Source organism: Simochromis diagramma, unplaced genomic scaffold (assembly GCF_900408965.1).
Source record: "Simochromis diagramma unplaced genomic scaffold, fSimDia1.1 OVJJ01000361.1, whole genome shotgun sequence".
Lineage (NCBI taxonomy): Eukaryota > Metazoa > Chordata > Actinopteri > Cichliformes > Cichlidae > Simochromis > Simochromis diagramma.
In genome coordinates, this window is record NW_024386860.1 from 16,033,154 (window position 1) to 16,045,242 (window position 12,089).

The following is a 12,089-nucleotide window of genomic DNA, read 5'->3' on the forward strand; positions in this document are numbered from 1 at the left end:
CCTAATTCTGTCATGATTAATTTTCAGGTAACCTAAGCACACATTAAAATCCTTTTCACAACATTAATAAGAAAGTTAGAAGCGTTCAGTCAAAAGATCTGTCATGAAAACTTAGCATCAGGGGAAGAGAAACAGTCAAAACTTGCCATAAACATCATAATAAAGCGGTATTACTGTCAAATGTTTCTGTGACAGTTTTGTGAATAATTTATTTCTCCTAACGTTCAGTTTAGTCTTTTATTAGACTGAATCATTCATCTTACACCCTGCCTGCTGGTTGTAGTCATTTTTAGACAAGCTGTGAGATGAAGAGGAGTAAGTTACTGTGAGGGAGGGAAAAAAATCAAAGGGCAACAGAAGGCAGTGGTGTTTTTCTGACATCAAAGCTCAGAGTGAAGCTTTAGAAATGAAAGAAAATGTTTGGATGAATTCCTTTGGGGGTATCATGGGTAAAATCAGAGCTAATGCAAAGCCACTGATGCTCGCGCTGCACCATTATAGAAAATCAAAACATTGCTAATTCTGCCAATTTCCCAAACTCGCTGACACGGTGCAAACTAAATATAATGCATCTTCAAATGGGTGTTTCACAGTGAAAACGCTGACAGAATAAGGGCACTTGTACTAATGAAGATTACACTGTTTTCTGGCCTGCATAGCAGTCATCTTTCTCCGTGGATGGTTAGGCTCTGGTTTAGTCTGTGCAAATATGAATTTAATAAATGCGATGACAGATGACAGGCACATTAATAAATGTCTCATACCACCAGCATGTGAAATAGCAAAGTGACCACATGGTTTTACAGAGCTGCTGTTTGAGCATTAACAGACATCGGTGCAGTCAGTGCATGCTGTGTTAAGCAAAGACTGTATATAAAGGACGGACTGAAAACGAAGCCAACTGAGAACCTGCATTATTTTCATGGCCAACGGAGGGCAACTCCTCTCTTTGCAAAAAGAAATGATCATCTATCATATCTCAATGTAACAAGAAGCTACTGTGTGAGCGTACATGGTCCTTGGATGGAAGCTTGGACACTTTGACAGGTGTCCAGATACATCCTGCAGCCAGCCTGTTTCTGCTAGGTCTCTCAACTAGAGTCACTGAGCTACACCTCCCTGCTGAGTTTGCACTGATGGTGCCTTTTAAAGCTTTTAATGGATTATCAGAAACATCCTGTTTCATTCTTATGTTAGAAAAAAAGGAATATTAGATACTGGGAGAGTACTACCCAAATGAATTAGCTCATACGTAATATAGCAGATTTAAAAAATGTGATGATATCGAGTAAAGTCCCCAAACAGGCTCTGTTATATAAGCCTAATGCATCATGACTTCATGCACCTACAGCATACTTTCAAAATCAATGTTTTTGGAGTGATAAAGGAATAGGGAAAAGAGTCCTTGGAAGTTGTTTTTTTTAGCAAGACAGTACAAAGATAAGACATAAAAGCCTCTAACGGTAGCCAAGAGCAGCACAGGTCTGAGTAAAAATAGCCCTGAAACGAGTCCAAGTCGTTACAAGAGTTGCTGAAATCGGACTCTAAACCAAGACCGCTCCAACACAACAGCCCCGTCACTGAGAGCTCAAAGCAGCAGCTTTCCAGCATAAGATGCTGCTTCCAGCTAGTTTCATCATTAATCAACACGTACAGTCAAATGACAAGATGTCTAGAACACACGCCATCCGTGTTTGATGATTTCACTTTTTACTTGCTGGTTTCGTGATGTGTCGTGACCCAAGTAGAAAGCAGCCTCAGTGTGCCATAAATAAAATATCAAATTTCTCACTGAATCTGCTTTCTTCGCACAGTATAATGTAACTGATGTCATCATTCGGCATTTGATCCTGTTTTTACCTCAGCCAACTTTGAAGACATACAGTCCACTATCATTACACCCTTAATCCCTGCCACTTACCTCCTTCAGGAGTTCTCTGGTCTGTGAATAGTTGTCCTTGTCTGAGAAGATTTCTGACAGTTCCTCATATTTCCTCAACGCCTCTCTGTAAAGTAACCAGATCAGTAAGATAAAGACTGATTTGTAGTCTTATATTATTCAGTCTACTAAAATATAATGAAGATCATTTGTGCAAGCTTGAGCTTGAATGACGTTAGCCAGGCACAGATTTACTGTTATTGTATTGCATGATATCCCATATGAGATAATATGAAAGGTTTTTTTTAAAAGACAATATCACAGAAAGAGACACCTGAGGTAATTTAGAAATGGAGTTAACATCTAGTTTGAACAGCAGGCAGTTACATCCCAGAAAACTAAGAACAACTGATGCTATAAAATAATATTAAAACAGCGATGGTGCAGTGTGTGCAATATGAAGTTATATCTGGATCATTAGGGGGTCCATTGTCCCTGTTGGGGGGACACTCCCATAGGGCTTAAATCTGGGACTCGGATGAGAGGTGAAATGTCTTCAAGCAACTTAAAGAAGTCCAGACGCTTTCCTTTCCAAGTTCCTTAGCCTTCTCTAAATATGGTTGTTTTTCTAGTATGTAAATAAATTATATAAAATTATATATTTTGTAGTCTTTGCCTGTTTTTTCAATGAATAAGAATTCTTACAAAAAAATGCTCTAAAGCAAAAAGCTTTAATTATCTAGCAAAGTAACACATCAGCCGTCCGTTTGATTCCAACTCCTGAACCAGTTTCCCACCTGCACTGCAGGCCTGAACGTTTCTCAGCAGTACCCGCACGTCTGACTCAGCTGACTCAGACATTCAACAGTTTAACCCGCCCGGTCCCTGTGAGCATGTGGGAGTCTTTGTCTCCTCCAGCTCGGCATTATTCCTATCCAAAGCCAAACTGATTTTCAAGAGGGGCACGTCTAATTATCGAGAATGTGGAACACCTTTGTTTCTCTCAGGTTCAAGAAACTGCAGCCTGATACCTGAGACAGCACTGGTGCCATTCCTCGATTACCATAAAGAGCCTTGTTTACCCATACTAATTCAGTATTGTCTATTGCACTGTACATCAGAAAGTACTTAAAAACTGGTGATACTGTTTTAAGTATTACAATCCAGATGTATGTCCGACTTTAAGATTTAGTGCACAAAACAGACAAAAATAGTTTGAATGTATAGTTATCCAATTATTTTTTATTTTCTATTATTGATGAAAAAGATAATAAAAATGAAAGAATGCACAATATTCCTTTCTTATTTTGCACTTCAGACCCCTAATATAAGATGTATAAGCATGATTTTATATTCTGATATTTATAAAAACATTTAAGGAGAGGTGGTTCAGCATCTGACAGGGATGCCTTCTGGTGTTTTGAGTAAGTTCAGCTGGGAGGAGACCTCAGGGTAGACCCAGGACATGATGGAGAGATTACATTCTTGGGAATGCCTCTGTGTCCACCCAGAGGAGATGGAAGACGAGGTTGGAGAGAGGGAGGTCTGAGTATCTCAACTTAGACTACAGCCCCCCGTAACCCAGACCCAGACAGAAAACGGATGGTTGGATGGATGGATATACTTAAATAAACTAATATTTGAGACCAGCTGTTCATGCTGCTGCTCCAATACTTAACATGAACCTGTTTAGAATGATCACCATAGCCTTTAAATGCCCTTGTTTCGAGCTGTAATCCTGCACTTTTCCTCTCTTAGATTGTTTTCCACATATTTGATTATAAAGCCTCTGCACTAAAACAGAAAGTACTGCAGCCTCAGACCTGTCGGTGTCCTGCCACGTCTTCCTCAGCCGGTGGATGGGGTTACTCTTGAGGGCAGACACAATAGCGTACAGCGAGGAGAAGTTCTTCCTGGCTCGACACGCCTGTTGAAAGAACGCACAAAGACAAATACCACCGTTTGCATCTCATGGTATAGTGTAACTGAGAACACCTGTGGCTGTGGGTCTGCCGAGTATTGAGTTACGCTGTCACCTTGATGTGCTGAATAATGGATGCTGCTAAAGGGGTTTGTCTCATAACAAACATAGGGTGAGACCGGAACGCCAGGTTTCCAGCAAACCAGAGGAAAAAAGGGAGAATTAAAGCTGGAGGCCATAGCAGACAGGGACACGATATGTTTCGTGCTTGTGTGTGTTCGAGCAGAGCTTGTCATTGCTGCAGGCAATTTACTATTTTAAAGAAGCTGAGTGATCTGCACGGTAACTCTAACACTGCTACAGATTTCACTTAATCCACATTTTCTCTTTCACAGTAAGCAGATGCAAACGTTTCCCATTGCCCAGAGGTCGTACATCACATTGTTTGACTCAGCGCTGGTGTTACTGGAAGAGCTCATTTCCTACCCTATTTGCTCCTCGTGTACAGAAACATACACCAGGAGCACTTAACACTTACATGCAGTCCAAAAAAATGCTGGTTTTGAAAAATATCTCATTTGATCTTGAGGTAAACATATTTTTGTTTGGAGTTGCTGGAAAATGGAAAACAGAAAAGAACATTTCTTTGGCTGTGTAATGATTTTGCACCGTTTCTCAAATATCCTGTTCATATCAGTGAAACACAGCTTAAAAAACACCCAAAAAACAACTTATGGGTTCGATTTTCTGGGTTTGCTTTCTAATTCATTTATCCGTGAGGGGAATTTACCCTGAAAAACAATATTAACTCTGCATTGCATTCTCAAAAAAATGCACCAGAGTATTTTTTGTTATTTGTTCCTCATTGATGGAGAGAAGACTGTGACATAACGTGTGGTGCTCACAGCTATGGATTAATATAAAAGTATAACCAGAATCCTAGCAACTGTGACTTTGCCATGATTTGTGCAGAGTCAGAGCTGAGCATACGATTACAGTTAGAGGATTACTGGGGGATTTAAAGCAGGCTTGAGGTTTTTGGATGCCTTGAAACTCCAAGTGGAATACAGTTAATAATTTAATTTCACAGAGACCTCAATTTCTTATTGAGACTTATTGAGATTGATACAAAATATGTGTTTGTTGCATTGAATTTTATATATTATATATTATATTATATATTGTGACTTCATTCTACTGACCTCTGCCACGCTGATCCATTTCTCCAGCAGTCGGGCTCTCTGCTGGCTCCGCAGTTTTGTCGGCCAGAGGCAGGATGCTAAAACAGCATTGGCCAACTTGTTGAACTGACGCACAGTGGCACGGACTGACCAACAAACTCCTTCCCTCCCCTTCTTGTCCCTCTGAGACCACAACGATCCGAGGCAATGGTACGGGACCAGACGGACAAAAAGCTCCTGAAAGAGGTGAGAATTACAACTATAACTAAGATCTGTAAAAACTGCTTACAAATCATTGATTAAACAACATAAACTGAACTCAGAGGTCATCCTATTTAAATTTCCTTATGAAAACATTTGAGATTCTGAGAGTGGGACACTTCTCTTTCTCTTACTTCTGCGTATTTTAATCAAACTGCTGTTTGAAAAAGTATCAATACAAAAAACAGGATTAAGACAATAAAAAGCAGATTGAACTCAAACTGAAAGCACACATGATTAGTAAATGTTTGAAACGATCACATAAGTCTCCAGGGACGTAAGGGGCAATCGTGGCTCAAGAGTTGGGTGTTCGTCTTGTAATCGGAAGGTTGCCGGTTTGAGCCCAGGCTCGGACAGTCTCAGTCGTTGTGTCCTTGGGCAAGACACTTCACCTACCCCCTACTGGTGTTGGCCAGAAGGGCCGATGGTGCGATATGGCAGCCTCGCTTCTGTCAGTCTGCCCCAGGGCAGCTGTGGCTACAACTGTAGCTTGCCTCCACCAGTGTGTGAATGTGTGTGTGAATGGGTGGATGACTGGGTGTATAAAGCGCTTTGGGGTCCCTAGGGGGGACTAGTAAAAGCTATACAAATACAGGCCATTTACCATTTAAGGAGTGCAGTGTTTTACATTTTGTCACCACAGGTCATTACTTAGAAAGTGTTCTGTCTTCAGGGTAAACTCACAGTCTCTATCATGGTGAGCTGCTCGGCAATCAGCGCTCCAGAGAATCCAAGGATGCTGGTAGGTTCAAACTTGGAGGCATCAGGAGGAGGGCTGGTGAAACTGGTTTGATCTGCAAATAGTGACGCTGATCAAGTAAATGTGCATCAGATTGTTCAGAGCTGTGGTGACTATGGGAGAAATAAGCAGCTGAAATGGGGGTTGTGTAGCAAATTAGCACAAAACTGAAAGGAGTAATTGTTACTGTTTGTTTAAATTACTTTCTGAATCTTAGCTTTGGAATAGGTATGTCAGCATTGCTTCTGATTTAATAGTTGTTGAGATCTTTCACTGACAAACCAGATGGAAAAAGCAGTAACTAAAACCTTTAGTTTTCATAATAATGTTCAGGATATCTGGGAAAAATTATGTTATGTTCAGAGAAAATAATTTTAGGTGAAAATAGTCACAACAAATCCAGATTGTATATATTTCCATTCTTGCAGTCTCCATTTGATTTCAAGTGAGAAGAAATATATATTTCTTGATGACCTCACTGAACAAGGCCATAACACTGTCATTTAAATCCCAGTTAAAACACAGACCTTTATGGGTATCTGGGAGCAGGGCTTTCTCGCTGAGCTCCTCGGCTATCCTGAGGAAGCGAGCGCGGAGATCAGCGGCAGATGAGGAGTCATGAGGGAGGAGGGGAGCCAAGCGTAGCAAGCGAGAGGGGTCCCCCAAACTCTTAAAGTCTTCAGGATACTCTGACAGCCACGTGCTGAACACTGTACACACTGCTCTGTAGGGATAGAGACATGGAGATAAGGATGGGAGGAATTAAAGAAAAGAAAGGGGAACGACTCGAGAGGCTGGTGCAAGAACATAAAAGAAATAACACATTTTCTGCCTTGCAACTGAAAAGACTAATCCTCAGATTTATTCTAGTGTTTGCTAAGATTGCATGTGATATGTGACCGGTCTGCCTGTGCTGGATGACGGAATGAGATTGGAATCGATTGGATATATTGATATTTTTCAACACATCTAAGAAGTTTCCAATAAATCACCCTCTTCAGGCGTTTAGACAAGAATAGCAGATTAGACATGAGCCTAGTGGACCCAAAGGGTCAAGATTTTAGTTTGAAGGACAAGTCTGCTTACAAGAAGTGGTACAAAAGTAAGTCTGCCAGTGGCACCGAGCACCTCTGCAAAGAAAGACGCCCCAGTTATCATGAAACTGGCTGGAATTCACCAGGCAGGCACTTACGAGACAGTCTTCAATGAACAAGCTTGACTGGAGCATACCTTATACAAGCTTTTTGGAAAATTCAAAACACTTTTGGATTTCAGTTCATTAGTGTATCCTTGTAAAACGGACATTTAGCAACAATTCTCAGATTTTAAAGCTTGTTTTCCTTTACTTACTCTTTGTTTTGTGCTCACGCTGATTTTAATAGCAGCAGCTGTTGAAATGATGTGTAACATGAAAGTTTCTGTTTCAGTTTTTGAAAACACCCTGCCTGGTAAAAATAATATTCCCCTTAAAAAAAAAAGAATGAAAGAAAGAAGCAAAACCGTTCGCAGCAGTTGTTGTTATGGCATGCAGATACTAAAGTAACTCAAGCACTCGAAAAGATTTTGGTTAGCTATTCAAAAACTCACTTGTTAAAAGATTGTCTTATCTGACTTCTCTCGCTGTCCCCGGGTGGGTTCTCCAGCCTGTGAACAAAAAACGAAAAAATCATGAAGCAGAAAAAGAAAACCAGCTTGAAAGTATCATTCAGCTTCAGATAGCTGCATCTGCTGTATCATAAATAGCACTTCAGTTTTCCGCTGGTTTTATATATGACTTATTTTTCCAAAGATATTTTTTCGCAAAGGCTTTGGTGTTTACATTCCTGCTGATTCTCCCACTCTCTTTCCTGTTGCATCTTTGGAAAATTTTAGGTGTATCATATATAAACTTCCTTTATTTGGTGGAAGGAAATTCCACAAGCAGTTTTCTTATTTTGCTGAGTAATGTTTCTAAGAAGAAGAACTAAGCTGCAGTTATTTTAAATCAGCACACAGGTGCTTCCTGCTATGTGAAATGTCTTTAACTTTACAAGTATTTTAGAAATCCCTGTTTAAAAATGGCTTGAAGACGAATTGCAAAGCCACAATAACACCTGTGTATCTTGAGAAAACTAGGTGTATAGTTTTGAATCATAAGCAATGAACTGAACTTTATTCTTTAGCTTCTTATTTAGCAGTGGCTAATAGGAAATGAGGCTCACAGGCTGTGTTGATCTTGAAAAATCCTAACAACTAATCAATGGATTTCCATGACAAGACCTTCCAGGATGAATCTGAATGACTGTTAGCTTCCTGGCTTTGTTTTTAGTGTCATGTGTGTCAAAACTTTCCTTTTCCAGTAAAAATCTCTACAGGATGGATTGGTTTCTGTTTCTATTAGTATCCATGTATCCTGTCAACCAATCATATTTGTGCTGGCTTCTGCTCTATGCAAGGGAAAAGTCAATGTGGAGAATCTGAAAAGCTATGATGACTGAGCTTTTTATTTGGCTTTAAAAAGTTGTCAACAGTTAGTTAGCAGAAAACAAGCATCAGACCAACAGGAAGATATCTGTTACCTGGATATCCACCAGATAACAGATCTGGACAACAGCTCCATATTTATCTCTGGAGGGACTGTAATCAGTTTGGTAACACATGACTTTTCATCTGACACAATCGTCAGGTCAAAGTTAAACTCCAATATGTTTGTGTTTAGTAAAGGTTTAAAACTCTCTAAAACTAGGATACAGGTCAAACTTTTTTTTTGGAGAGGATGATTCATATATGCGTGCTAAAAGAAGAAACCTCCAGCAGAGATACATATATGTTGTTATCAACAATAAGTATACAAAAACATCTATACCATGAAAATATACAACATGCAATTAAAAACATGTAATAGAACATGATGTTTTAACATTTTCAGTGTGATAAGAATCAAAGCGTACTATGCCTCTATGTTGTCTCATGTAGCCGCTGTGCTTCACGTGCATCAGGAGCTGCTATATGGTTTCTTTGATCTTACTGCCTTTTAAATTCTTTTTCATTTTAATGATCACAGCTAAAAGTCTCCTACCTGTCACTGAGGATGTCCAGCACTCTCCCCGTGGTGGTGAAGGATCGATAGGTGGAGAGAAAGATGGTGATGAAGGAGGAGTCGCCCATACAAAATGAGTGGAGGAGGTGGAGCACCAACTTCTCTTCTGTGCCTGCTTTCACACACTGGGATTTGGAAACTGTGGACTGGAAGAAGATGGGAAAGAAATGAGATCAAAAGTGAGGAAAAAAGAAAGAAACAATGTTACTGCAACCCCCACAAACCTCGCATCTCAAATAGTTTAACCAGTCAGTCACATTAAACTTACCATTGGACTGTTGGGTCCACCATGGTGCTGCTTGACAGTAACTGTGTAGATCACCCCATCCTCCTCCTCCTCCACCACAGTGGGCTGTAGAGCAAAGACAGACAGTAAAGACACTGTTTATATGAAGATTGCTGCTTATGACTAATGCATACTTTGAAGTTTTTAAAATATATTTAATAATGAGTGGCAGAAATTGTTGTTAAACCATTAACTGAAATGAACAGACGTACATGATCAGACAGTTTCATTTTTAAAAAATGGAGATAAAATCTTTATGTTTATCTTATCTTTATGGTTATTGTGTTCCTCTATGCAACAACAACAACAGTGTGTGAAATCACACTTGTTTGAACCAGTGCAAGAAACAGTCCAAATTCATCAAGCTGCAAATGCAATTCAACCAAAGAATTTCTTTTGTATTCCACTTTGGCTAATTTGCAACTCAGATGGGACATGAAACAATCCAGTTTAACCTCAGGGACAGTCCCTGACACAGTCACCCTACTTTATACTGGTACTAGCTCACAGGCTGTGAATCCCCATGCAATGTGAAACCCTTACCAAATCTAGAGGACAGTACCAGGTAGTCTTCATCGGAGAGGGCTCCGCCTGAGAAAGAGAGACACACAAGAGTCAAAACCAAATCACATGTCTTAGCTATTTTATTAGAGAATTTAAAAAAAAGACCAAACTGAGAGTAAAACACATATAATCTACTTTGTTCTCCTTAAAATGATGAAGCACAACCCAAAATACACCAGGCTGCAAAGGTAATTCAACCCAGAATTAATTTTAACCTAATTTGCAACTGTTGGGAAAAGTCACGCAGCGCTGCTTCTAAACATCTTTCCCTGGACTGGGACACATGCACAATAATGACAGGCTCATCTGAATAATCCAAAGTCTGTTGTGCCCCATACACTAAAGGTGTCTATATCAAATTGTGCAAAGCATTAAAATGTTGAACCAAGAGTTTTTTCCAACCAACAGCGTGTCTGCCACAGAAAGACAGAAACGTTCCTAATAGAAATAACAGAATAAGACAGCACTTGCAAACAAAAAACACTTGGCACCATTACTGCATACTTATTAACTACATATTGACACAAACAGCTCTTGGATAGTAGGATCCTGCAGCCATGTCATGTTGCAGACACTGCATGACTCACAGCACATTTTTAGAGAGAGAGGAGAAGAAGCCTGAGACATGCGGTGACACTTCAGAGACATTTTAATACTGTCAAAACAGCCGGAGAGATAAAAGGCAGATGACCTTTGATTGCAAAGAGCTGTTTTAAATGCATGTGTGATTCTGCAGATTAAAAGAGTATTTCTATTTCATTTAACCTAACACAGCTGCTCAACTGCAACATTAGTTAATGCAAATACTTGCACTGGAGATTAAACATTTTGCAATAAAAGAAACACATCTGATTTTGGAAAACACTGCTCAAGTTTGAATGAGGGTTTCAATGAGGTGTTTTAGCTTTTCTATACAACATTTATCTCATAAGCTTTGCAAATGGTTTTATGTAAGTAAAATTTTGAGATGATAAGTCATCCAACAGTACACAAGAAGCAAAGATTAAAGTCTAAAAATGAGTGCAGATGTAGCAATTCTAACTCACATCCAGCTGAATCTCTGACTGATCCTGTCCACATGCCAATAGTGTCCTTTGGTCAGACGCTGAACACATTGCACACAAACTCTTTGAATGTGTTTGTGAATGAGTGAATGAGAGGTAAATACTGCAAGTACTTAAGTATTTAAGTACTATACTTAAACTCGAAAAAGTGGTTGCAGCTCAACTTCATTTACACCTAGTTAATAATAACATCTACGAGAGATTTCAATCTGGTTTTCGCTCATGTCACAGTACCGAAACTGCTCTACTTAAAGTCACTAACGATCTTCTAATCGGAGCTGACTCTGGTCTTCTCACCATTCTCGTCCTTTTAGATCTGAGCTCAGCCTTTGACACCATTTCTCACTCTGTCCTTCTAAGCAGACTTTCCTCTCTCGGCATCTCTGACACACCCCTCGTCTGGTTTCAATCTTATCTCCTCGACCGCTCCCAGTTTATTCAACTAAGATCATTCCGCTCTCGTCTATTCCCCGTCACCTCTGGTGTACCCCAAGGCTCAGTTTTAGGCCCTCTTCTCTTTATAATATACATCCTCCCTCTAGGTACCATCTTCCGCAAATTTGATCTTCAGTTTCACTGTTTTGCTGATGACACCCAGTTATATCTCTCTTGCACACCTGATTCCTCCCTCCCACCTTCTTCCCTTACAGAATGTCTATCCGAGTTAAAATCCTGGTTTACCTCTAATTTTTCTAAAGCTCAATGAGGATAAAACTGAGATCCTCCTTATTGGCACCAAATCCAACCTTTTGAAGGCAAACCATTTCTCACTCACCATCGATAACTCCACAGTTTTCCCTTCTCCTCAGGTTAAGAGCCTTGGTGTCATCCTAGACAGTTCACTTTCCTATAAACCTCACATCAATAACCTCACCCGTTCTGCCTACTTCCATCTACGTAACATTAACAGATTGCTTCCTTCTCTTTCCACCCAGTCTACGTTCATTCTTGTACATAGTCTTGTTACCTCCCGTATTGACTACTGCAATTCTCTTCTGCATGGTCTCCCCCAAAAATCCCTCCATAAGCTTCAACTGGTTCAGAACTCTGCTGCTCGCATTATCACCAGAACCCCCTCCTACCAGCACATCACCCCTGTTCTTCAGGAACTTCAC

The 12,089-nt window shown here is 40.0% G+C and overlaps 1 protein-coding gene across 3 annotated transcripts in view; it reads right to left on the reverse strand.

The window, feature by feature from the left end:
• Window positions 1-12,089, reverse strand: part of rgl2 (ral guanine nucleotide dissociation stimulator-like 2) — a 33,202-nt gene that overhangs the window by 7,989 nt on the left and 13,124 nt on the right. For all 3 annotated transcript variants that reach the window (XM_040030799.1, XM_040030797.1, XM_040030800.1), the window contains 9 exons: window positions 9,890-9,937; window positions 9,329-9,412; window positions 9,040-9,206; window positions 7,569-7,625; window positions 6,509-6,705; window positions 5,927-6,036; window positions 5,003-5,218; window positions 3,703-3,806; window positions 1,922-2,006 (listed from right to left, as the gene is read on the reverse strand). In XM_040030799.1, coding sequence (XP_039886733.1) covers window positions 1,922-2,006; window positions 3,703-3,806; window positions 5,003-5,218; window positions 5,927-6,036; window positions 6,509-6,705; window positions 7,569-7,625; window positions 9,040-9,206; window positions 9,329-9,412; window positions 9,890-9,937 — 1,068 coding nt within the window. The remainder of the gene's footprint in view (window positions 1-1,921; window positions 2,007-3,702; window positions 3,807-5,002; window positions 5,219-5,926; window positions 6,037-6,508; window positions 6,706-7,568; window positions 7,626-9,039; window positions 9,207-9,328; window positions 9,413-9,889; window positions 9,938-12,089) is intronic.